This window comes from Pseudophryne corroboree, chromosome 9 (assembly GCF_028390025.1).
Source record: "Pseudophryne corroboree isolate aPseCor3 chromosome 9, aPseCor3.hap2, whole genome shotgun sequence".
NCBI classification, from domain to species: Eukaryota; Metazoa; Chordata; class Amphibia; order Anura; family Myobatrachidae; genus Pseudophryne; species Pseudophryne corroboree.
In genome coordinates this window covers 153251299-153274362 of record NC_086452.1, presented here as the reverse complement: position 1 = coordinate 153274362, position 23064 = coordinate 153251299, and the positions used below count along the sequence as shown (strand labels likewise).

Here is a 23064-nt window from a genome sequence, read left to right as displayed (position 1 = left end):
CGGTCGCAGAGAGGATTTATTTGCAAAGTGATTGACAGTCAGGGACGGTTAGAGGGAGGTGACGGTCAGTGGCGGTAAAAACGCAGGCATATTGCAACCATTTTGGGGACATGTTTGAGGCTGCAACTGCAATTCTGTATGCAACTACGGTGTTTCCGGCATCTTACTTCCTGCAGCCATGCTGCCCAACCACAGGGCTACTCAATAATCAATTGCGCTGCGACTGATACTGCGTCTTTTTATGCTGGGATCTACATACAAGTCCCTATGGCTGCGACATTAGCTTATTATCAGTCCCTGCGTACGGCTGCGAGTGCATTTGCTCACATCTCTGACTCCGGCCATCTGTGGCGTTAGTCCGTAAATATCTGTATCCTGACCTGAAACCAACTCTGCTTTGTCCCCACAGTTGGACTATTTACCCTGATTGGTTTCATTCAGATGACAATTTGGGCAAGGGAGAAACATTATCGATATATTAAGGACTTCAAAGACTATCCTAGACTACGGATGTCAATCATCCCCTTACTGCTGTGAGGACAGATGGGCAACAAAGAGAACATTTGTATTACATTTTACTATTTGATACTATAATATGTAAGAAATATAAATGTAATCAAAGGCATTACATTTTTAAAATAGATTTTGTATGGCTCTTTCTGCAGATTTAAGCAGCCGGAACTTCCATTATTTGAATATGCAGCATTTATAAATTATTAAAGTAACATCAAACATTTTTTATAATGGTCCATGAATTCCTCTTTGCAGTGACATTGCTATTACTTAATTCACTTGCACAAATACAGTAGATATGTCCAGATGTAACCTATTTTTTTAAGGAAAGGCTTTTGACTGGTTTAGGTTTTACTGTTTACCATTACTAACGCTGGGTATGCACTAAACCACAGGTTCTCAAACTCGGTCTTCAGGACCCCACGCGGTGCATATTTTCCAGCTGCCCTTAGAGAATCACAAGTGAAATAATAAACTCCACCTGTGGATATTTTAATATGGGTCAGTGAGTAATGAATACACCTGTGCACCTGTTTGGGATCCTGATGACCAACTTTGAGAACCACTGCACTAAGGGGGACATGTACTAAGCAGTGATAAAAGTGGAGAAGTGGTCCAGTGGAGAAGCTGCCTATGACAACCAATCAGCAGCTCTGTATAATTTTATAGAATGCAAATTATAGATGTTACTTCAGTGCTGATTGGTTGCCATGGGCAACTTCTCCACTGGCTCACTTCTCTGCGCTTATCACTGCTTAGTAAATGTCCCCCTAAGTGATGTGTGTACCCAGAGACAGCACGATAAATCCCGGCGTCCATACACACTGCACGATGTATCGTTACCCGCCGCATTTACAATGCATAACATTGTGCCCTGGGACATCCCATTGGGCATGCAGCGCACCTGACAGATTGACCCACAGGAGCGCGTGATCGCTGGTTCACACTGAGCAATGTAGCTGATATATTGTTTCCGATCCACCTCGGAAACGATATGTACGAATTATTGCATAGTGTGCACCCGGCTTAAGGCAGAGTTTCCCAACCTCTGCCATTACAGTCCAGGTTTTAAGGATATCCATGCTTGAGCACAGTTGATTTAAGTAGTACCTCAGTTAATTTAATTTAACCCTCTGGACTTAAGCATGGGTATCCTTAGGACCTGGACTGTAATGGCAGAGTTTGGGAACTCTGCTCTAAGGCATAGGTTCTCAAATTCGGTCCTCAGGCCCCCAAACAGTTCAAGTTTTCCAGGTCTCCTCATTGAATCGCAAGTGAAATAATAAGCTCCACCTGTTGCTCTTTTAAAATGTGTCAGTGAGTAATGAGTACACCTGTGCACCTGCTGCATGACCTGGAAAACGTGACCGGGTTTGAGAACCACTGCTCTAAGGTAATAGAAGCTCATGTGTTTGCTTGTTGTAAAAGGCACACTCAAGTCATTTACAGGTTAATTCAATTAAAAATGAGATGTCTTACTGCGCATTGGTCATGCCTTCACTAAAGCTTCTTATAGAATGCACATTAGCCAGGTTGTCTGCTGTGTTCCAAATTCCAGATTTAATTTTTTTACATTATTAATTATAATAATAATAATAATAATAATAATAATAATTATTATTTCTCTAACGTCCTAAGTGGATGCTGGGGACTCCGTAAGGACCATGGGGAATAGCGGCTCCGCAGGAGACTGGGCACATCTAAAGAAAGCTTTAGGACTATCTGGTGTGCACTGGCTCCTCCCCCCATGACCCTCCTCCAAGCCTCAGTTAGATCTCTGTGCCCGAACGAGAAGGGTGCACACTAGGGGCTCTCCTGAGCTTCTTAGTGAAAGTTTTAGATTAGGTTTTTTATTTTCAGTGAGACCTGCTGGCAACAGGCTCACTGCATCGAGGGACTAAGGGGAGAAGAAGCGAACTCACCTGCATGCAGAGTGGATTGGGCTTTTTAGGCTACTGGACATTAGCTCCAGAGGGACGATCACAGGCCCAGCTTGGATGGGTCCCAGAGCCGCGCCGCCGGCCCCCTTACAGAGCCAGAAGGCAGAAGAGGTCCGGAAAATCGGCGGCAGAAGACGTCCTGTCTTCAACAAGGTAGCGCACAGCACTGCAGCTGTGCGCCATTGCTCTCAGCACACTTCACACTTTGGTCACTGAGGGTGCAGGGCGCTGGGGGGGGGGCGCCCTGAGACGCAATAAAAACACCTTGGATGGCAAAAAAATGCATCACATATAGCTCCTGGGCTATATGGATGCATTTAACCCCTGCCAGAATCCATAAAAAAGCAGGAGAAAAGTCCGCGAAAAAGGGGCGGAGCCTATCTCCTCAGCACACTGGCGCCATTTTCCCTCACAGCTCCGTTGGAGGGAAGCTCCCTGTCTCTCCCCTGCAGTCACTACACTACAGAAAGGGTTAAAAAAAAGAGAGGGGGGCACTAATTAGGCGCAGTATTAACTATACAGCAGCTATAAGGGGAAAAACACTTATATAAGGTTATCCCTGTATATATATAGCGCTCTGGTGTGTGCTGGCAAACTCTCCCTCTGTCTCCCCAAAGGGCTAGTGGGGTCCTGTCCTCTATCAGAGCATTCCCTGTGTGTGTGCTGTATGTCGGTACTTTTGTGTCGACATGTATGAGGAGAAAAATGATGTGGAGACGGAGCAGATTGCCTGTAATAGTGATGTCACCCCCTAGGGGGTCGACACCTGAGTGGATGAACTGTTGTAAGGAATTACGTGACAGTGTCAGCTCTGTATAAAAGACAGTGGTTGACATGAGACAGCCGGCTTCTCAGCTTGTGCCTGTCCAGACGTCTCATAGGCCGTCAGGGGCTCTAAAGCGCCCGTTACCTCAGATGGCAGATATAGACGCCGACACGGATACTGACTCCAGTGTCGACGGTGAAGAGACGAATGTGACTTCCAGTAGGGCCACACGTTACATGATTGAGGCAATGAAAAATGTTTTACACATTTCTGATAATACGAGTACCACCAAAAAAGGGGTATTATGTTCGGTGAGGAAAAACTACCTGTAGTTTTCCTGAATCTGAGAAATTAAATGAGGTGTGTGATGATGCGTGGGTTTCCCCCGATAACAACGGATAATTTCTAAAATGTTATTGGCATTATATCCTTTCCCGCCAGAGGTTAGGGTGCGTTGGGAAACACCCCCTAGGGGGGATAAAGCGCTCACACGCTTGTAAGGGCTCTACCTTCGCCTGAGATGGCCGCCCTTAAGGATCCTGCTGATAGAAAGCAGGAGGGTATCCTAAAAGGTATTTACACACATACTGGTGTTATACTGCGACCAGCAATCGCCTCAGCCTGGATGTGCAGTGCTGGGTTGGCGTGGTCGGATTCCCTGACTGAAAATATTGATACCCTAGATAGGGACAGTATATTTTTGCCTATAGAGCATTTAAAAGATGCATTTTTATATATGCGTGATGCACAGCGGAATATTTGCCGACTGGCATCAAGTCTAAGCGCGTTGTCCATTTCTACCAGTAGAGGGTTATGGACACGTCAGTGGTCAGGTGATGCGTATTCCAAACGGCATTTGGAAGTATTGCTTTATTAAGGGAGGAGTTATTTGGGGTCGGTCTTTCAGACCTGGTGGCCACGGCAACAGCTGGGAATTCCACGTTTGTACCCCAGGTCGCCTCTCAACATGAGAAGACGCCGTATTATCAGGCGCAGTCTTTTCGTGGACAAGCGGGCAAAAGGTTCCTCATTTCTGCCCCGTGACAGAGGGAGAGGAAAAAGGCTGCAGAAATCAGCCAGTTCCCAGGAACAGAAACCCTCTCCCGCCTCTGCCAAGCCCTCAGTATACGCTGGGGCTTTACAAGCAGAATCAGGCACGGTGGGGGGCCCGTCTCAATGAATTTCAGCGCGCAGTGGGCTCACTCGCAAGTAGACCCCTGGATCCTTCAGGTGATATCTCAGGGGTACAAATTAGAATTCGAGACGTCTCCCCCTCGCCGTTTCCTAAAGTCGGCTTTACCGATGTCTCCTTCTGACAGGGAGACAGTTTTGGAAGCCATTCACAAGCTGTATTCCCAGCAGGTGATAATCAAGATACCCCTCCTGCAACAGGGAACGGGGTATTATTCCACACTGTTGTGGTACCGAAGCCGGACGGCTCGTTGAGACCGATTCTAAATCAAAAATCTTTGAACACTTACGTACAGAGGTTCAAATTCAAGATTGAGTCACTCAGAGCAGTGATTGCGAACCTGGAAGAAGGGGACTACATGATGTCTCGGGACATTAAGGATGCTTACCTTCATGTCAAAATTTACCCTTCTCACCAAGGGTACCTCAGGTTTATGGTACAGAACTGTCACTATCAGTTCAGACGCTGCCGTATGGATGGTACACGGCACCCCGGGTCTTTACCAAGGTAATGGCCGAAATGATGATATTCCTTCGAAGGAAGTGAATTTTAGTTATCCCTTCCTTGGACAATTCCCTGATAAGGGTAAGATCCAGGGAACAGTTGGAGGTCGGTGTAGCACTATCTCAGGTAGTGTTGCGGCAGCACGATTGGATTCTCAATATTCCAAAATCGCACCTGGTTCCGACGACGTGTCTTCTGTTCCTAGGGATGATCCTGGACACAGTCCAGAAAAAGGTGTTTCTCCCGGAGGAGAAAGCCAGGGAGTTATCCGAGCTAGTCAGGAACCTCCTAAAACCGAGCCAAGTCTCAGTGCATCAATGCACAAGGGTTCTGGGTAAAATGGTGGCTTCCTACGAAGCAATCCCATTCGGCAGATTCCACGCAAGAACTTTCCAGTGGGACCTGCTGGACAAATGGTCCGGATCGCATCTTCAGATGCATCAGCGGATAACCCTGTCACCAAGGACAAGGGTGTCCCTCCTGTGGTGGTTGCAGAGTGCTCATCTTCTAGAGGGCCGCAGATTAGGCATTCAGGACTGGGTCCTGGTGACCACGGATGCCAGCCTGCGAGGCTGGGGAGCAGTCACACAGGGAAGGAATATCCAGGGCTTATGGTCAAGCCTGGAGACATCACTTTACATAAATATCCTGAAGCTAAGGGACATTTACAATGCTCTAAGCTTAGCAAGACCTCTGCTTCAAGGTCAGCCGGTGTTGATCCAGTCGGACAACATCACGGCAGTCACCCACGTAAACAGACAGGGTGGCACAAGAAGCAGGAGGGCAATGGCAGAAGCTGCAAGGATTCTTCGCTGGGCGGAAAATCATGTGATAGCACTGTCAGCAGTATTCATTCCGGGAGTGGACAACTGGGAAGCAGACTTCCTCAGCACGACCTCCACCCGGGAGAGTGGGGACTTCACCCAGAAGTCTTCCACATGATTAAAAACTCGACAGGTATTGCGCCAGGTCCAGGGACCCTCAGGCAATAAGCTGTAGACGCTCTGGTAACACCGTGGGTGTACCAGTCAGGGTATGTGTTCCCTCCTCTGCCTCTCATACCCAAGGTACTGAGATTGATAAGATGGAGAGGAGTAAGCACTATATTCGTGGTTCCGGATTGGCCAAGAAGGACTTGGTAACCGGAACTTCAAGAGATGCTCACGGAGGATCCGTGGCCTCTACCTCTAAGAAGGGACCTGCTCCAGCAAGGACCCTGTCTGTTCCAAGACTTACCGCGGCTGCGTTTGACGGCATGGCGGTTGAACGCCGGATCCTGAAGGAAAAAAGGCATTCCGGATGAAGTCATCCCTAACCTGATCAAAGCCAGGAAGGATGTAACCGCAAAAACATTATCACCGCAATTGGCGAAAATATGTTGCGTGGTGCGAGGCCAGTAAGGCCCGACGGAGGAAATTCAACTGGGTCGATTCCTACATTTCCTGCAAACAGGAGTGTCTATGGGCCTGAAATTGGGGTCCATTAAGGTTCAAATTTCGGCCCTGTCAATTTTCTTCCAAAAAGAACTAGCTTCAGTCCCTGAAGTTCAGACGTTTGTAAAAGGGGTACTGCATATACAGCCTCCTTTTGTGCCTCCAGTGGCACTTTGGGATCTCAATGTAGTTTTGGGTTCCAAAAGTCACATTGGTTTGAACCACTTAAATCTGTGGAGTTAAAATATCTCACATGGAAAGTGGTCATGCTGTTGGCCCTGGCCTGGGCCAGGCGCGTGTCAGAATTGGCGGCTTTATTCTGAAAAAGCCCTTATCTGATTTTCCATTCGGACAGGGCGGAATTGAGGACTCGTCCTCAGTTTCTCCCCAAGGTGGTTTCAGCGTCTCACCTGAACCAACCTATTGGTGGTGCCTGCGGCTACTAGGGACTTGGAGGCCTCCAAGTTGCTAGACGTTGTCAGTGCCCTGAAAATATATGTTTCCAGGACGGCTGGAGTCAGGAAATCTGACTCGCTGTTTATCCTGTGTGCACCCAACAAGCTGGGTGCTCCTGCTTCTAAGCAGACTATTGCTCGTTGGATTTGTAGTACAATTCAGCTTGCACATTCTGTGGCAGGCCTGCCACAGCCAAAAATCTGTAAATGCCCACTCCACAAGGAAGGTGGGCTCATCTTGGGCGGCTGCCCGAGGGGTCTCGGCTTTACAACTTTGCCGAGCAGCTACTTGGTCAGGAGCAAATACGTTTGTAAAATTCTACAAAATTGATATCCTGGCTGAGGAGGACCTGGAGTTCTCTCATTTGGTGCTGCAGAGTCATCCGCACTCTCCCGCCCGTTTGGGAGCTTTGGTATAATCCCCATGGTCCTTACGGAGTCCCCAGCATCCACTTAGGACGTTAGAGAAAATAAGAATTTACTTACCGATAATTCTATTTCTCATAGTCCGTAGTGGATGCTGGGCGCCCATCCCAAGTGCGGATTGTCTGCAATACTTGTACATAGTTATTGTTACAAAAATCGGGTTATTATTGTTGTGAGCCATCTTTCAGAGGCTCCTCTGTTATCATGCTGTTAACTGGGTTCAGATCACAGGTTATACGGTGTGATTGGTGTGGCTGGTATGAGTCTTACCCGGGATTCAAAATCCTTCCTTATTGTGTACGCTCGTCCGGGCACAGTATCCTAACTGAGGCTTGGAGGAGGGTCATGGGGGGAGGAGCCAGTGCACACCAGATAGTCCTAAAGCTTTCTTTAGATGTGCCCAGTCTCCTGCGGAGCCGCTATTCCCCATGGTCCTTACGGAGTCCCCAGCATCCACTACGGACTATGAGAAATAGAATTATCGGTAAGTAAATTCTTATTTATTATTATTATCATTTGGTTTCTTAGTAAAACAAAAATAAATAGTTACAAAATCTACATTTTCATTTGTTATTTTTAATTAGAATGACTTTATTTTATACTTTATACTGTGGTGAATGTGGTCCAGTGGTGTTTTCAGAAAATGATGGGCTGATGCACCTATGATAGTTGTGTTGTGTTCCATCACCTATGCTTAGCCCACCCCCAGACTCTCATTGGCTAATTCACAGGGGCCTGGAGGTGGGCTTAGGAGAGGGAAGCCTAATGCCGAGTCCTGGGTTTTTCACTGCGGCTGTGGTATACAGGGCGGGTGTAGTACGGCTGACCGGCGGTCTTCTGACCGCCGGTCAGCTTACCGACGCTGGGATCCCGGCAGCATACCGACGCCGGGATACTGGCGGGGAGGGGCGAGTGCAGCAAGCCCCTTGCGGGCTCGGTGGCGACCTGCGGTCGCCACGGGTTCTATTCCCACTCTATGGGTGTCGTGGACACCCACGAGTGGAAATAGTCCCTGTTGGTCGGCATGCCGACCATCGGGACAGTGACCCGTCGGGCTGGTGGAGGAGGTCATGTGACTGTCGGTCAGCTGACCGGCGGTCACATGAATACCACCCATACAGGGCCGCTGCTGATCTCGGACACATACCAGCACATATATTACGTACATCTATATATGTATATATGTGCTTAGCACCCCACCCATTCACACAGTAGTTGGCACTGCAACACAGGGGCTGCAACAGCCGCCGAATAAATCTGTGCAGAGTGTTTATATAAATATATCTCAGCAGTTACTGTGTAGCAGTTTCTCCCTACTGGAAGAAACTGTGCAGTGCCGTAACTAGACATTTTTGCGCTGTGTGCAAGCAACAGCATCGGAGGCGTCGTTTCCCCCCTTCATATTCAAATCAGGGCCAGTGCGCGCCGTAGGCTCACGCCAAAAATATAGGGGCGTGGCTTCATGGGGAAGGGAAGTGGCCACAAACCTCCCTTTTACACTTTATGGCAGGCAGAGCTTGCTTTTACACATTACGGCATGCAGAGTCCCCCTTTTTACACATTACAGCAGGCACAGTCCCCCCTTTTATACATTACGGCAGGCTCCCCTTTTTTACACATTAGGCAGGCATAGTCCCCCTTTTTTTACACATTAGGCAGGCATAGTCCCCCTTTTTTACACAGGCAGTAGAGTCCCCATTTTTTACACATTATGGCAAGCAGTTAACCTTTTTTTAAACATTATGGCAGGCAGTCCCCCTTTTTTACACAGTATGGCAGGCAGTCCCCCTTTTTTACACATTAAGGCAGGCAGTCATGCTTTTTTACACAGTATGACAGGCAGTCCCCCTAATTTCACATTAAGGCAAGCAGGGGGGTGGGGGGTGGGTGGGGAGAGAGGAGAGAGAGACTTACCTGTGACGAGGTGGCATGGTAGTTGTGCCTTCCCTCCTTTACCAAGCAGTGAAGTGAGCGATCTAACTAGATTTCTCTAACGTCCTAGTGGATGCTGGGGACTCCGTCAGGACCATGGGGAATAGCGGGCTCCGCAGGAGACAGGGCACATCTAAAAAAGCTTTTAGGTCACATGGTGTGTACTGGCTCCTCCCCCTATGACCCTCCTCCAAGCCTCAGTTAGGTTTTTGTGCCCGTCCGAGAAGGGTGCAATCTAGGTGGCTCTCTTAAAGAGCTGTTTAGAAAAGTTTTTTTTTAGGTTTCATTCAGTGATTCCTGCTGGCAACAGGATCACTGCAACGAGGGACTTAGGGGAGAGATCTTCAACTCACCTGCGTGCAGGATGGATTGGGATCTTAGGCTACTGGACACTGAGCTCCAGAGGGAGTCGGAACACAGGTCAGCCTGGGGTTCGTCCCGGAGCCGCGCCGCCGATCCCCCTTACAGACGCTGAAGAAGACGGCAGAACGGAGGTCCGGAAACAGGCGGCAGAAGACTTCACAGTCTTCATGAAGGTAGCGCACAGCACTGCAGCTGTGCGCCATTGTTGTCACACGGCTCACTGACCTAGTCACGGAGGGTGCAGGGCGCTGCTGGGGGCGCCCTGGGCAGCAATATAAGTACCTTATTGGCAAAATAAATACATCACATATAGCCATTAAGGCTATATGTATGTATTTTAACCCAGGCCAGTTCTTAAAAACCGGGAGAAAAAACCCGCCGGAAAGGGGGCGGAGCTTATTCTCCTCAGCACACAGCGCCATTTTCCCTCACAGAAAGGCTGAGGGGAAGGCTCCCATGCTCTCCCCTGCACTGCACTACAGAAACAGGGTTAAAACAGAGAGGGGGGGCACTGATTTGGCGATATAAATATATTAAATGCTATAAGGGAGGAACACTTTTATAAAGGTTGTCCCTGTATAATTATAGCATTTTGGTGTGTGCTGGCAAACTCTCCCTCTGTCTCCCCAAAGGGCTAGTGGGTCCTGTCCTCTATCAGAGCATTCCCTGTGTGGGTGCTGTATGTCGGTACGTGTGTGTCGACATGTATGAGAAAAATGTTGGTGAGGAGGCGGAGCAAATTGCCTGTAATGGTGATGTCACTCTCTAGGGAGTCGACACCGGAATGGATGGCTTACTTGTGGAAGTACGTGATCATGTCAACACGCTGCGAGTCGGTTGACGACATGAGACGACCGGCAAACAAATTAGTACCTGTCCAGGCGTCTCAGACACCGTCAGGGGCTTGTAAAAACGCCCATTTACCTCACGGACACTGACTCCAGTGTCGACGGTGAAGAAACAAACGTATTTTCCTTTAGGGCCACACGTTACATGTTAAGGGCATGAAGGAGGTGTTACATATTTCTGATACTACAAGTACCACAAATAAGGGTATTTTGTAGGGTGTGAATAAACTACTTGTAGTTTTGCCTGAATCAGATAAATTAAATGAAGTGTGTGATGATACGTGGGGTTCCTCCGATAGAAAGTTATGGGCGGTATACCCTTTTCCCGCCAGAAGTAAGGCCGAGTTGGGAAACACACCTTAGGGTGGATAAGGCGCTCACACGCTTATAAAACAAGTGGCGTTACCGTCTCCAGATACGGCCGCCCTCAAGGAGCCAGCTGATAGGAAGCTGAAAAATAGCCTAAGAAGTATATACACACATACTGGTGTTATACTACGACCAGCAATCGCCTCAGACTGGATGTGCAGCGCTGAGGGGGCTTGGTCGGATTTCCTGACTGAAAATTTTGATACCCTTGACAGGGACAAGATTTTATTGTCTATAGAGCATTTTAAGGATGCATTTCTATATATGCGTGATGCGCAGAGGGATATTTGCATTCTGGCATCAAGAGTAAATGTGATGTCCATATCTGCCAGACGAAGACACGACAGTGGTCAGGTGAGGCAGATTCCAGACGGCACATGGAAGTATTGCCGTATAAAGGGGCGGTCCATCGGACCTGGTGGCCATGGCAACAGCTGAAAAATCCACCTTTTGTTCCCCGAGTCACATCTCAGCAGAAAAGGACACAGTCTTTTCAGTCTCAGTCCTTTCGTCCCCATACGGGCAGGCGGGCAAAGGCCAGTCATATCTGCCCAGGGGTAGAGGAACGGGAAGAAGACTGCAGCAAGCAGCCCATTCCCAGGAACAGAAGCTCTTCACAGCTTCTGCCAAGTCCGCAGCATGACGCTGGGGCAGTACAAGCGGACTCAGGTGCGGTAGGGGGTCATCTCAAGAGTTTCAGCACGCAGTGGGCTCACTCGCAAGGGGACTCCTGGATCCTACATGTAGTATCCCAGGTGTACATTGGAAATTCGAGACGTCTCCTCCTCACAAGTTCCGGAAGTCTGTTTTACCAACGTCTACCTCCGACAGGGAGGCAGTATTGGAAACAATTCACAGGCTGTATTCCCAGCAGGTGATAATCAAAGTACCCCTCCTACAACAAGGGAGGGGGTATTATTCCACACTATATTGTGGTACTGAAGCCAAACGGCTCGGTGAGATCTGAAATATTTGAACACTTACATACAAGCGTTCAAATCAAGATGGAGTCACTCAGAGCAGTGATAGCGAACCAGGAAGAAGGGGACGAGATGGTGTCACTGGATATCAGGGACATTTACCTACATGTCCAAATTTGCCCTTCTCACCAAGGGTACTTCAGGTTCGTGGTACAGAACTGTCACTATCAGTTCAGACGCTGCCGTTTGGATTGTCCACGGCGCCCCGGGTCTTTACCAAGGTAATGGCCGAAATGATGATTCTTCTTAAAAGAAACTTGGACGCTTTCCTGATAAGGGCAAGGTCCAGAGAACAGTTGGAGGTCGGAGTAGCACTATCTTTAATAGTTCTACGACAGCACGAGTGGATTCTAAATATTCCAAAATCGTAGCTTTTCCGAGGACACGTCTACTGTTCCTAGGGATGATTCTGGACACAGTCCAGAAAAAGGTGTTTCTCCCAGAGGAGAAAGCCAGGGAGTTATCCGAGCTAATCGGGATCCTCCTAAAACCAGGAAAAGTGTCAGTGCATCATTGCACAAGAGTCCTGGTAAAAATGGTGGCTTATTACGAAGCAATTCCATTCGGCAGATTTCACGCAAGAACTCTTCAGTGGGATCTGCTGGACAAATGGTCCGGATCGCATCTTCAGATGCATCAGCGGATAACCCTATATCCAAGGACAAGGGTGTCTCTCCTGTGGTGATTACAGAGTGCTCATCTTCTAGAGGGCCACAGATTCAGCATTCAGGATTGGATGCTGGTGACCACGGAGGCCAGCCTGAGAGGCTGGGGAGCAGTCACACAGGGAAAAAATTTCCAGGAAAGTGTGATCAAGTCTGGAGAATTCTCTCCACATAGATGGAGCTAAGAGCAAAATTATAAGGTTCTAAACTTAGCAAGACCTCTGCTTCAAGGTCAGCCGGTATTGATCCAGTGGGATAACATCACGGCAGTCGCCCACGTAAACAGAAAGGGCGACACAAGAAGCTGGAGGGCAGTGAAAGAACTGCAAGGATTTTTCGCTAGGCGGAAAATCATGTGATAGCACTGTCAGCAGTGTTCTCTCCGGGAGTGGACGACTGGGAAGCAGACTTCCTCAGCAGGCATGACCTCCACCTGGGAGAGTGGGAACTTCATAGGGAAGTTTTTCTGCATGATTGTGAGCCATTGGCAAAGACCAAAGGTGGAAATGATGGCGTCCCGCCCGAACAAAAAACGGGACAGGTATTGCGCCAGGTCATGAGACCTTCAGGCGATAGCTGTGGATGTCCTAGTAACACCGTGGGTGTAACAGTCGGTGTATGTGTTCCCTCCTCTGCTTCTCATAACCAAGGTATTGAGAATTATAAGACATAGAGGAGTATGAACTATACTCGTGACTCCGGATTGGCCAAGAGGGACTTGGTACCCGGAACTTCAAGAGATGCTCACAGAGGACTAAGGGCCTGGGGAGCTAAGAAGGGACTTGCTTCAGCAGGTACCATGTCTATTCCAAGACTTACCGCGGCTGCGTTTGACGGCATGGCGGTTGAATGCCGGATCCTGAAGGAAAAAGGCATTCCATAAGAGGTCATACCTACCCTGGTCAAAGCCAGGAAGGAGGTGACCGCACAACGTCATCACCACATGTGGTGAAAATATGTTGCGTGGGTGAGGCCAGGAAGGCCCCAAGAAGAAAATTCAACTAGGTCGATTTCTACACTTCCTGAAAACAGGAGTGTTTTGAGCCTCAAATTGGGTTTCTTTAAGGCTTTAAGTTTCGGCCCTGTAGAATTTCTTCCGAAAAGAATTGACTTCAGTTCCTGAAGTCCAGATTGTCAAGGGAGTATTGCATATACACCCCTTTTGTGCCTCTAGTGGCACCGTGGGATCTCAACATAGTGTTGGGATTCCTTAAAATCATATTGGTTTGAACCGCTCAAATCTGTGGATTTGAAATATATCACATGGAAAGTGAACATGCTGTTGACCAATATCTCACATGGACAGTGACCATGCTGTTGGTCCTGGCCTCGGCCAGGCGATTGTCAGAATGGGCGGCTTTGTCTTACAAAAGCCCATATTTAATTTTCCATTCGGACAGGGCAGAACTGGGACTCGTCTCCAGTTTTCTTCCTAAGGGGGTGTCAGGTTTTTCACCTGAAACAACCTATTATGGTGCCTGCGGCTTCTAGGGATTTGGAGGACTCCAAGTTACTAGACGTTGTCAGGACCCTAAAAATATATATATATATATATATATAGTTTAGGACGGCTGGAGTCAGAAAGTCTGACTTGCTGTTTATATTGTATGCACCCAACAAGATGGGTGCTCCTGCGTCTAAACAGACGATTGCACGTTGGATCTGTAGCACAATCCAACTTGCACATTCTGGGGCAGGAGTGCCACAGCCTAAATCTGTAAAGGCCCACTCCACTAGGAAAGTGGGCGCATCTTGGGCGGCTGCCCAAGGGGTCTCGGCATTACAACTTTGCCGAGCAGCTACGTGGTCAGGGGAGAACACGTTTGTAAAATCTTACAAATTTGATACTCTGGCTAAGGAGGACCTGGAGTTCTCTCATTCGGTGCTGCAGAGTCATCCGCACTCTCCCGCCCGTTTGGGAGCTTTGGTATAATCCCCATGGTCCTGACGGAGTCCCCAGCATCCACTAGGACGTTAGAGAAAATAAGAATTTACTTACCGATAATTCTATTTCTCGTAGTCCGTAGTGGATGCTGGGCGCCCATCCCAAGTGCGGATTGTCTGCAATGCTTGTACATAGTTATTGTTACAAAAATCGGGTTATTCTTGTTGTGAGCCATCTTTTCAGAGGCTACTTCGTTTTGTTATCATACTGTTAACTGGGTTCAGATCACAAGTGGTACGGTGTGATTGGTGTGGCTGGTATGAGTCTTACCCGGGATTCAAGATCCTTCCTTATTGTGTACGCTCGTCCGGGCACAGTACCTAACTGAGGCTTGGAGGAGGGTCATAGGGGGAGGAGCCAGTACACACCATGTGACCTAAAAGCTTTTTTAGATGTGCCCTGTCTCCTGCGGAGCCCGCTATTCCCCATGGTCCTGACGGAGTCCCCAGCATCCACTACGGACTACGAGAAATAGAATTATCGGTAAGTAAATTCTTATTTTAACCGGACTGCGCATCGCTGTCGCCGGCACCCTACACATGGAGCGATGTGTGTTAATTTCTAAGCAATCTAGTCAGATTGCTTAGAAATTAAGTAAAAATTGCTACGTGTGTACCCCCTTTAGACATAAATCTGTCACATCTTATAGTCACATCACACAAAGCGCATATAATTAACAGTTATAGCATTTCACATAAATATATACCAGCTCACAGCAATGGGCGAAGATGAGATCACCTAATTGTGTTACGTCTCATAACCACACATCCAATATTATGATATAAATGTGGCTCATCTTAAAGCCCCATGCAGAGATATCACATGTGCTGCTCTATACAGTAATGGTTTTTCTGATTGTACTCAACAGTGATTTGCACCCAACGGTGGCCATGCCTGCTGTTAGCTTAGAAATGTGTTGCAGGAGGTAGGGCAAAGCTCTGTGCCCTATGCGTCTGGGAAAAAACCAAACAACTCATGCCGTTGACGGCGGAGAATTATCGGATTTCCGGCATCAATGGTATGTGAAGAAGGAAGCATCTAACTTAAAGTGTGTGATGTTAGCACCAATCAGTCTGTGGAACTACAAGTAGCAGTTTGCTTGTTATTGCTAGAGGAATGTTTGCCATTTATTTCTTGTGGAACTACAAGTCCCAACTTTGTTGGAAGAGACCAGTGATACTGTTGTTATTTGTTCATTACTTACCAGTGTCTGGCATTCAAGCTGAAATCGTTCAAATTCCAATTGTCCTCATGTAATGGCACGCAGAAGATAATGAGCTTCGACAAGTGCACTATAGATTGTGGGGAAAGTCTTGTGTAGTCTATAATTAAAAATGCCTATGTTGCATAATTATTAATTATGGGGACTTGATCCCTATAATTATCATTTCTTGTAGCTGCTTATCATGGCAGAAAGAAATTATCTCCCGAATTTAACAAAATTTATAGGCAGGGATGTGGAAAAGTGAATTGATTGCTTATGTGATTCATGACCCAGCCACGTCACTGCGCATGCATGGTTATCAGACTGCACATGTGCTAGCAGCCCTTACTGGGGAGGGATACTGTGAGTCCCCCTCCATGTAACTTTTGTAATCCATAGCCCAGTGGCTAAAATGGCTAATGCCATCTAGATAACATTAGCTACAGAGGTCAAGCTCTGGAATGCCAAGCTTGGTAAATTCAGCATTTTAGCAGCCCCCATAGGTCTCTCATATCTGGTTAAGCTCCCTTACATACATTTAGCGGCTTATTAATAATTGCAGGTACCCCCAAAAAATGGGCGTTATCTAAGAATATCCCGCAAATATTATTGATAAATAAGCCCATATGTGTTTATTGTACTCAGAATTTAGGTTATAGAATGAATAGACAGATGAGACCATTTTCACGTCCCATGTCTTGTTTGCTGATTTCTGCAGCAAATGCCCAGAAAAACTAAAATACACATCAGACAGAGATGGATTTAGACTAGTGATGTGCACCAGGAATTTTTCGCGTTTTGGTTTTGGATTCGGTTCCGCGGCCGTGTTTTGGATTCGGACGCGTTTTGGCAAAACCTCCCTGAAAATTTTTTGTCGGGTGTGTTTTGGATTCAGTTTTTTTTTTTTTACAAAAAACCCTCAAAAACAGCTTAAATCATAGAATTTGGGGGTCATTTTGATCCCATAGTATTATTAACCTCAATAACCATAATTTCCACTCATTTCCAGTCTATTCTGAACACCTCACAATATTATTTTTAGTCCTAAAATTTGCACCGAGGTCGCTGGATGACTAAGCTAAGCGACCCAAGTGGCCGACACAAACACCAGGCCCATCTAGGAGTGGCACTGCAGTGTCAGACAGGATGTCCGATTTAAAAAATAGTCCCCAAACAGCACATGATGCAAAGAAAAAAAGAGGTGCACCAAGGTCGCTGGATGACTAAGCTAAGCGACCCAAGTGGCCGACATAAACACCTGGCCCATCTAGGAGTGGCACTGCAGTGTCAGACAGGATGGCCGATTTAAAAAATAGTCCCCAAACAGCACATGATGCAAAGAAAAAAAGAGGTGCACCAAGGTCGCTGGATGGCTAAGCTAAGCGACCCAAGTGGCCGACACAAACACCTGGCCCATCTAGGAGTGGCACTGCAGTGTCAGACAGGATGGCCGATTAAAAAAATAGTCCCCAAACAGCACATGATGCATAGTAACATAGTATCTAAGGTTGAAAAAAGACAATTGTCCATCGGGTTCAACCTATTTGTGGTCTCCTATGCACAATTATTTTGTATAAATTTTTTTTACTGAAGTTGCTGACTGCCGTTCCGATTAACCCCTTTTTTTTATAATAACCATAGTGCGTGACTATGCCCGGTAAACCCTGGATATCCTTATCCATTAGGAATTTATCTAACCCATTCTTAACGGTGTTGACTGAGTTGGCCATTACAACTCCCTCAGGCAGGGAATTCCAAAGAAAAAAAGAGGTGCACCAAGGTCGCTGGATGGCTAAGCTAAGCGACCCAAGTGGCCGACACAAACACCTGGCCCACCTAGGAGTGGCACTGCAGTTTTCTAGCGAGAGGATGAGTGCTTCCATCCTCATGTGAATCTGAACCACTAGCCATGAACATAGGCCAGGGCCTCAGCCGTTCCTTGCCACTCCGTGTCGTAAATGGCATATTGGCAAGTTTACGCTTCTCATCAGATGCTTTTAATTTTGATTTTTGGGTCATTTAACTGAACTTTTGTAGTATACTTGACGACACAGAGGTAGAGCAATGGACTACTGTACCGTACTGCTATATATTATATACTGGTGGTCAGCAAAATTCTGCACTGTCCTCCTACTATATATACTGCGCTCAACTAAAATGCACCACAGGTATGGATGGATAGTATACTTGACGACACAGAGGTAGGTAGAGCAGTGGGCTACTGTACCGTACTGCTATATATTACTGGTGGTCAGCAAAATTCTGCACTGTCCTCCTACTATATAATACTGCGCACAACTAAAATGCACCACAGGTATGGATGGATAGTATACTTGACGACACAGAGGTAGTGGACTACTGTACCGTACTGCTATATATTATATACTGGTGGTCAGCAAAATTCTGCACTGTCTTCCTACTATATAATACTGCGCACAACTAAAATGCACCACAGGTATGGATGGATAGAATACTTGACGACACAGAGGTAGGTAGAGCAGTGGACTACTGTACCGTACTGCTATATATTATATACTGGTGGTCAGCAAAATTCTGCACTGTCCTCCTACTATATAATACTGCGCACAACTAAAATGCACCACAGGTATGGATGGATAGTATACTTGACGACACAGAGGTAGGTAGAGCAGTGGACTACTGTACCGTACTGCTATATATTATATACTGGTGGTCAGCAAAATTCTGGACTGTCCTCCTACTATATAATACTGTGCACAACTAAAATGCACCACAGGTATGGATGGATAGTATACTTGACGACACAGAGGTAGGTAGAGCAGTGGCCTACTGTACCGTACTGCTATATATTATATACTTTTGGTCAGCAAAATTCTGCACTGTCCTCCTACTATATAATACTGCGCACAACTAAAATGCACCACAGGTATGGATGGATAGTATACTTGACGACACAGAGGTAGGTAGAGCAGTGGCCTACTGTACCGTACTGCTATATATTATATACTGGTGGTCAGCAAAATTCTGCACTATCCTGCTACTATATAATACTGCGCACAACTAAAATGCACCACAGGTATGGATGGATAGTATACTTGACGACACAGAGGTAGGTAGCGCAGTGGCCTACTGTACCGTACTGCTATATATTATATACTTTTGGTCAGCAAAAATCTGCACTGTCCTCCTACTATATAATACTGCGCACAACTAAAATTCACCACAGGCATGGATGGATAGTATACTTGACGACACAGAGGTAGGCAGAGCAGTGGCCTACTGTACCGTAGTGCTATATATTATATACTGGAGGTCAGCAAAATTCTGCACTGTCCTCCTACTATATAATTCTGCGCACAACTAAAATGCACCACAGGTATGGATGGATAGTATACTTGACGACACAGAGGTACGTAGAGCAGTGGCCTACTGTACCGTACTGCTATATATTATATACTGGTGGTCAGCAAAATTCTGCACTGTCCTCCTACTATATATACTGCGCACAACTAAAATGCACCACAGGTATGGATGGATAGTATACTTGACGACACAGGTAGGTAGAGCAGTGGACTACTGTACCGTACTGCTATATATTATATACTGGTGGTCAGCAAAATTCTGCACTGTCCTCCTACTATATAATACTGCGCACAACTAAAATGCACCACAGGTATGGATGGATAGTACACTTGACGACACAGGTAGGTAGAGCAGTGGACTGATGTACCGTACTGCTAAATATTATATACTGGTGGTCAGCAAAATTCTGCACTGTCCTCCTACTATATATACTGCGCACAACTAAAATGCACCACAGGTATGGATGGATGGATAGTATACTTGACGACACAGAGGTAGGTAGAGCAGTGGACTACTGTACCGTACTGCTATATAATACTGGTGGTCACTGGTCAGCAAAATTCTTCACTGTCCTCCTATACTACAATGCAGCACAGATATGGAGCGTTTTTCAGGCAGAGAACGTAGATATTTTCAGCACACTGAGCACAGATATTTGCAGCACACTGAGCACAGATATTTGCAGCACACTGAACACAGAAACTGAGAGAACGCTGCACGTCCTCTCCCTATCATCTCCAATGCACGAGTGAAAATGGCAGCAATGCGCGGCTCCTTATATAGAACACGAATCTCGCGAGAATCAGACAGCGGGATGATGACGTTCGGGTGCGCTCGGGTTAACTGAGCAAGGCGGGAGGATCAGAGTCTGCCTCGGAACCGTGTAAAATGGGTGAAGTTCGGGGGGGTTCGGATTCCGAGAAACCGAACCCGCTCATCACTAATTTAGACCTCATGGGACGCTAAGCAACATGCCGATTTGGGTCACCCCTTCATCAAACAATCTTCAGTGTGTGCCCCCCCATCCTCGATTGCGGCAGGCAGACATGCCCTCGCCCAGTCAGGGTATGCCACCCCCTCCCAGTCAGTGTATGCCGCCCCCCAGTCAGTCTGTGCCGGCCCCCAGTCAGTATGTGCCCCCTTTGATAGTAGCAGGTGGATGGTACTTAAAATAATACTTAAATGTACTTAAAATCACACTGCAGGCACTGGGTGCAGGCAGGCACAGTACCTCACACTCTTCAGTCTTCACTTCTTCTTGGGCACGTCCCAGGCCGGTTCCTCTCTCTATGCGTGTGATGTGTCATACGCGCCTGTGGATAATATTGCACACAAGGCAATTTTACTGTATATTGCTGGAGCATTCTTGCATTTCTCTTTTTTACTTTTGCATTTCTACCTGTCTCAAAGGCAGTGGTGCAACAAGGGGGCTGCAAGTGAAACACGTGCTCTGGATGCCACTGCAGGGTCGGCAGAGGGAGGCGCCGCCGACTCATGCCCCGTTTGCACACACAAACCCCCACCATCGTATTTAGCACTTTTTTTTTTTCTTCAATAAAGTGGAATCAGCGGGAAAGCAGCGGTTCAATGAACGGGGCCACACAGTAGAAGCAGGAGGAGGCAGTCCAACTGATCTAGCCTCTCCCCTTTCCTGCCCCCCTCTGACGATGCTGTTGCCAGAGTTCGACGTCATGATCGACCCCAGCACAAAAACGAGAAGACAGGTCCTTGTCTGCTGCCGACACTGGCGAGAGGGGTACCCAATGCTCCCGGATTTGAAAGGAGACTTGACACTGCCAGAGCTACATAGTGCTACTTAAAGGGGAGTATGAGGATAGTGGTACCGAGTGGGTGGGAGATTAGGTGGTGCACAGTGATGTCTGTCTCCCACCTCCCTCTCTCTCTTTCTCTCCCCTGCTCTCTCTCAACCCCCCTCTCTGTCTCACCTCTCGCTCTCTGCCCTTGATATCTCTCTTCTCCATATCTCTCCTCCCCCTCTCTCACTTCCCATAACTTCCCCCTCTCTTTCTTCTCTCTCTCCCCATGCTTCCCCTCCCCATGCCTATCTCTCCCTCACACAGTTACTCACCCAAAAAGTGAAGCCATGCCCCTCCCCTGTCAACTACGCACCTTATTTGGTAGTGCACAAGCCTTTTTTGGGGGGAGGGGGGGGGGCAATTGGGCCATCAACCTGAGGCATCCCTACAAGAGCCTCATGGCACCCCCGGGGGACCTAGGCACACAGTTTGGGAACCACTGCCATATAAAGTACACCGTTCTGATTATATAAAAAGAATGGAGTTCGGTAATAATGATATATCCCAGTGTTTTCTTAATTTAGTTCTACATAATAAAAATTGTCATAAAGTATCAACAGACTTATCTTGTTCCTATATATAGTATTAGCACCAACACCACTGAAGGACATTCTAAAAATGTATTTGTAGTTGTATTATTCCAGTGTATTTCTACTTTCCTCCATGTACTATGATAAAGCTAACTATTTATCTTATAACATTCACAATAATGGGTAAGAGACACAGTACGCAATTGGCGTATGGGGTACCGTAAGGGTACGCACTTAGCGTAGCATACGCTCGGCCGTGATCGAGACGCACATGCGACACGCTCGTTCACAGCTTAATGCGTGGTGTCGGGCACGCTATAGGCGGGCGACTACCGTAATGCTACGCTACCAGCGTAGCGGACGCTCGAGTCCACGAGGAGAACATGAGCGGCGCAGACGCTCACGGGATGACAATCAGTAAACCTTGAATGTAACACACAGAAAGGATACTCTTATGCTGTAAACCTTGTACTGAAATACTGTAGCGATATAACGCTGCTTAACCTTGTTAATGCTAAAGCTGCTTGAGCGTTTGAGACGCTCCTATTACCTTCTGCAATATAATAAACACACGATACCTGGCTAAGGTTCCAACACCTTTACTAACAAGCTTTTAGTTATATTGAAAAGGGGAAACAGTTTACAAGTCATACACTACAAGCTAACATATAATTCTAACAGAATATCTAGACAGAAATATACAATAACATCACAAACTTATACTATAACAGAGAGAGAGGGAATGGCCAATACAAACAGAGAACAGGTTGATTTGCAGAGAATTACTTACACACACTGGGAATGATCGCTGCGCAGCTTTCTGGTACCAGCTCCAAGTTAGTCAAGATGAAAACCGTTTGTGGAGCGTGAGAGAGCTGCCCAGGCTGGCTTATCTTATATACACTGAGTACAGTATACTACAAAGGGACCTATAATCTCATTGTTCATTGGACACAGGAATGTCTCCTTGTATCATAACAAAAGGTCATTGGTTAGTTTGAACAGGTGGGCTGCGACTATATCAAACTGCTCAGGTGGGAGGGAATCTGAAGATTCCCGCCGCATGGGTAATGAATCGCAAATATAGTAAATGTCCAGAAAATACTAATGGCCATATCTATACGCAGGAGCGATTAATCTTTACCTAACCAGCACCGGATTGTTTCTAATAAAATGTTCTTTAGTTAGGTGCCAGACACAGCTGTTCAAACCCTGTCTGACCCTTCGTACCATACAAAGAGGAATTCCTCTGTCCAGCGATCATTTACATTAAACAAACTTACAGTCATTATTAAGGGGAACATTATCTATAAAACATACTATTTGGTTTTATTATTTAACGATTGAGTCGCCCGCTAGACGCACACAAACTCTACCGTAAATGCACATACCACGCGCTCGAGCGCATGGCCGAGGCGCCATCACGCGGCTGCGAGTATCCGCACGCACGGGAGAGAATGTGCACGTGCAGCAGGCACGCGCATAGAGTGGATATATGGCAACGTGTAGCATGATATTTTTTCGACTTTGACAGTCCACCCTTTGGCAGTCATCAATAACTGCCACTTCCTAAAACAGTTCAAAAGAGAAAAATATATGTCATCTGTAAATACATTTCTATGATTAGGTAAGGGAGAAGAGGATCAGGTGGGAAAAAGGTATGACCTAGTGAGATAGTAGAAGCATGTGTGTATGAATCCATGTTTGAGGGGTCATGTATCATCGTGCCGTACGTGTTTTAGATCAAGCTTCGAGGTATTGCGAAGTATACATTTGAATTCCTTCTTATCCCGTATTACGGGTCTGTGGATGGGCTGTCAAACTTTACCGAGTTCTTTTC

The 23064-nt window shown here is 46.9% G+C and overlaps 1 protein-coding gene across 3 annotated transcripts in view; it reads left to right on the top strand.

The window, feature by feature from the left end:
* The window catches only part of LOC134957742 (very-long-chain enoyl-CoA reductase-like), a 200168-nt gene extending 199432 nt beyond the window's left edge, over window positions 1–736 (top strand). For all 3 annotated transcript variants that reach the window (XM_063939862.1, XM_063939860.1, XM_063939861.1), the window contains one exon: window positions 410–736. In XM_063939862.1, the coding sequence (XP_063795932.1) occupies window positions 410–537 (128 nt within the window). In that variant the 3' untranslated portion in view covers window positions 538–736. The remainder of the gene's footprint in view (window positions 1–409) is intronic.
* The last annotated feature ends 22328 nt before the right edge of the window (window positions 737–23064 follow it).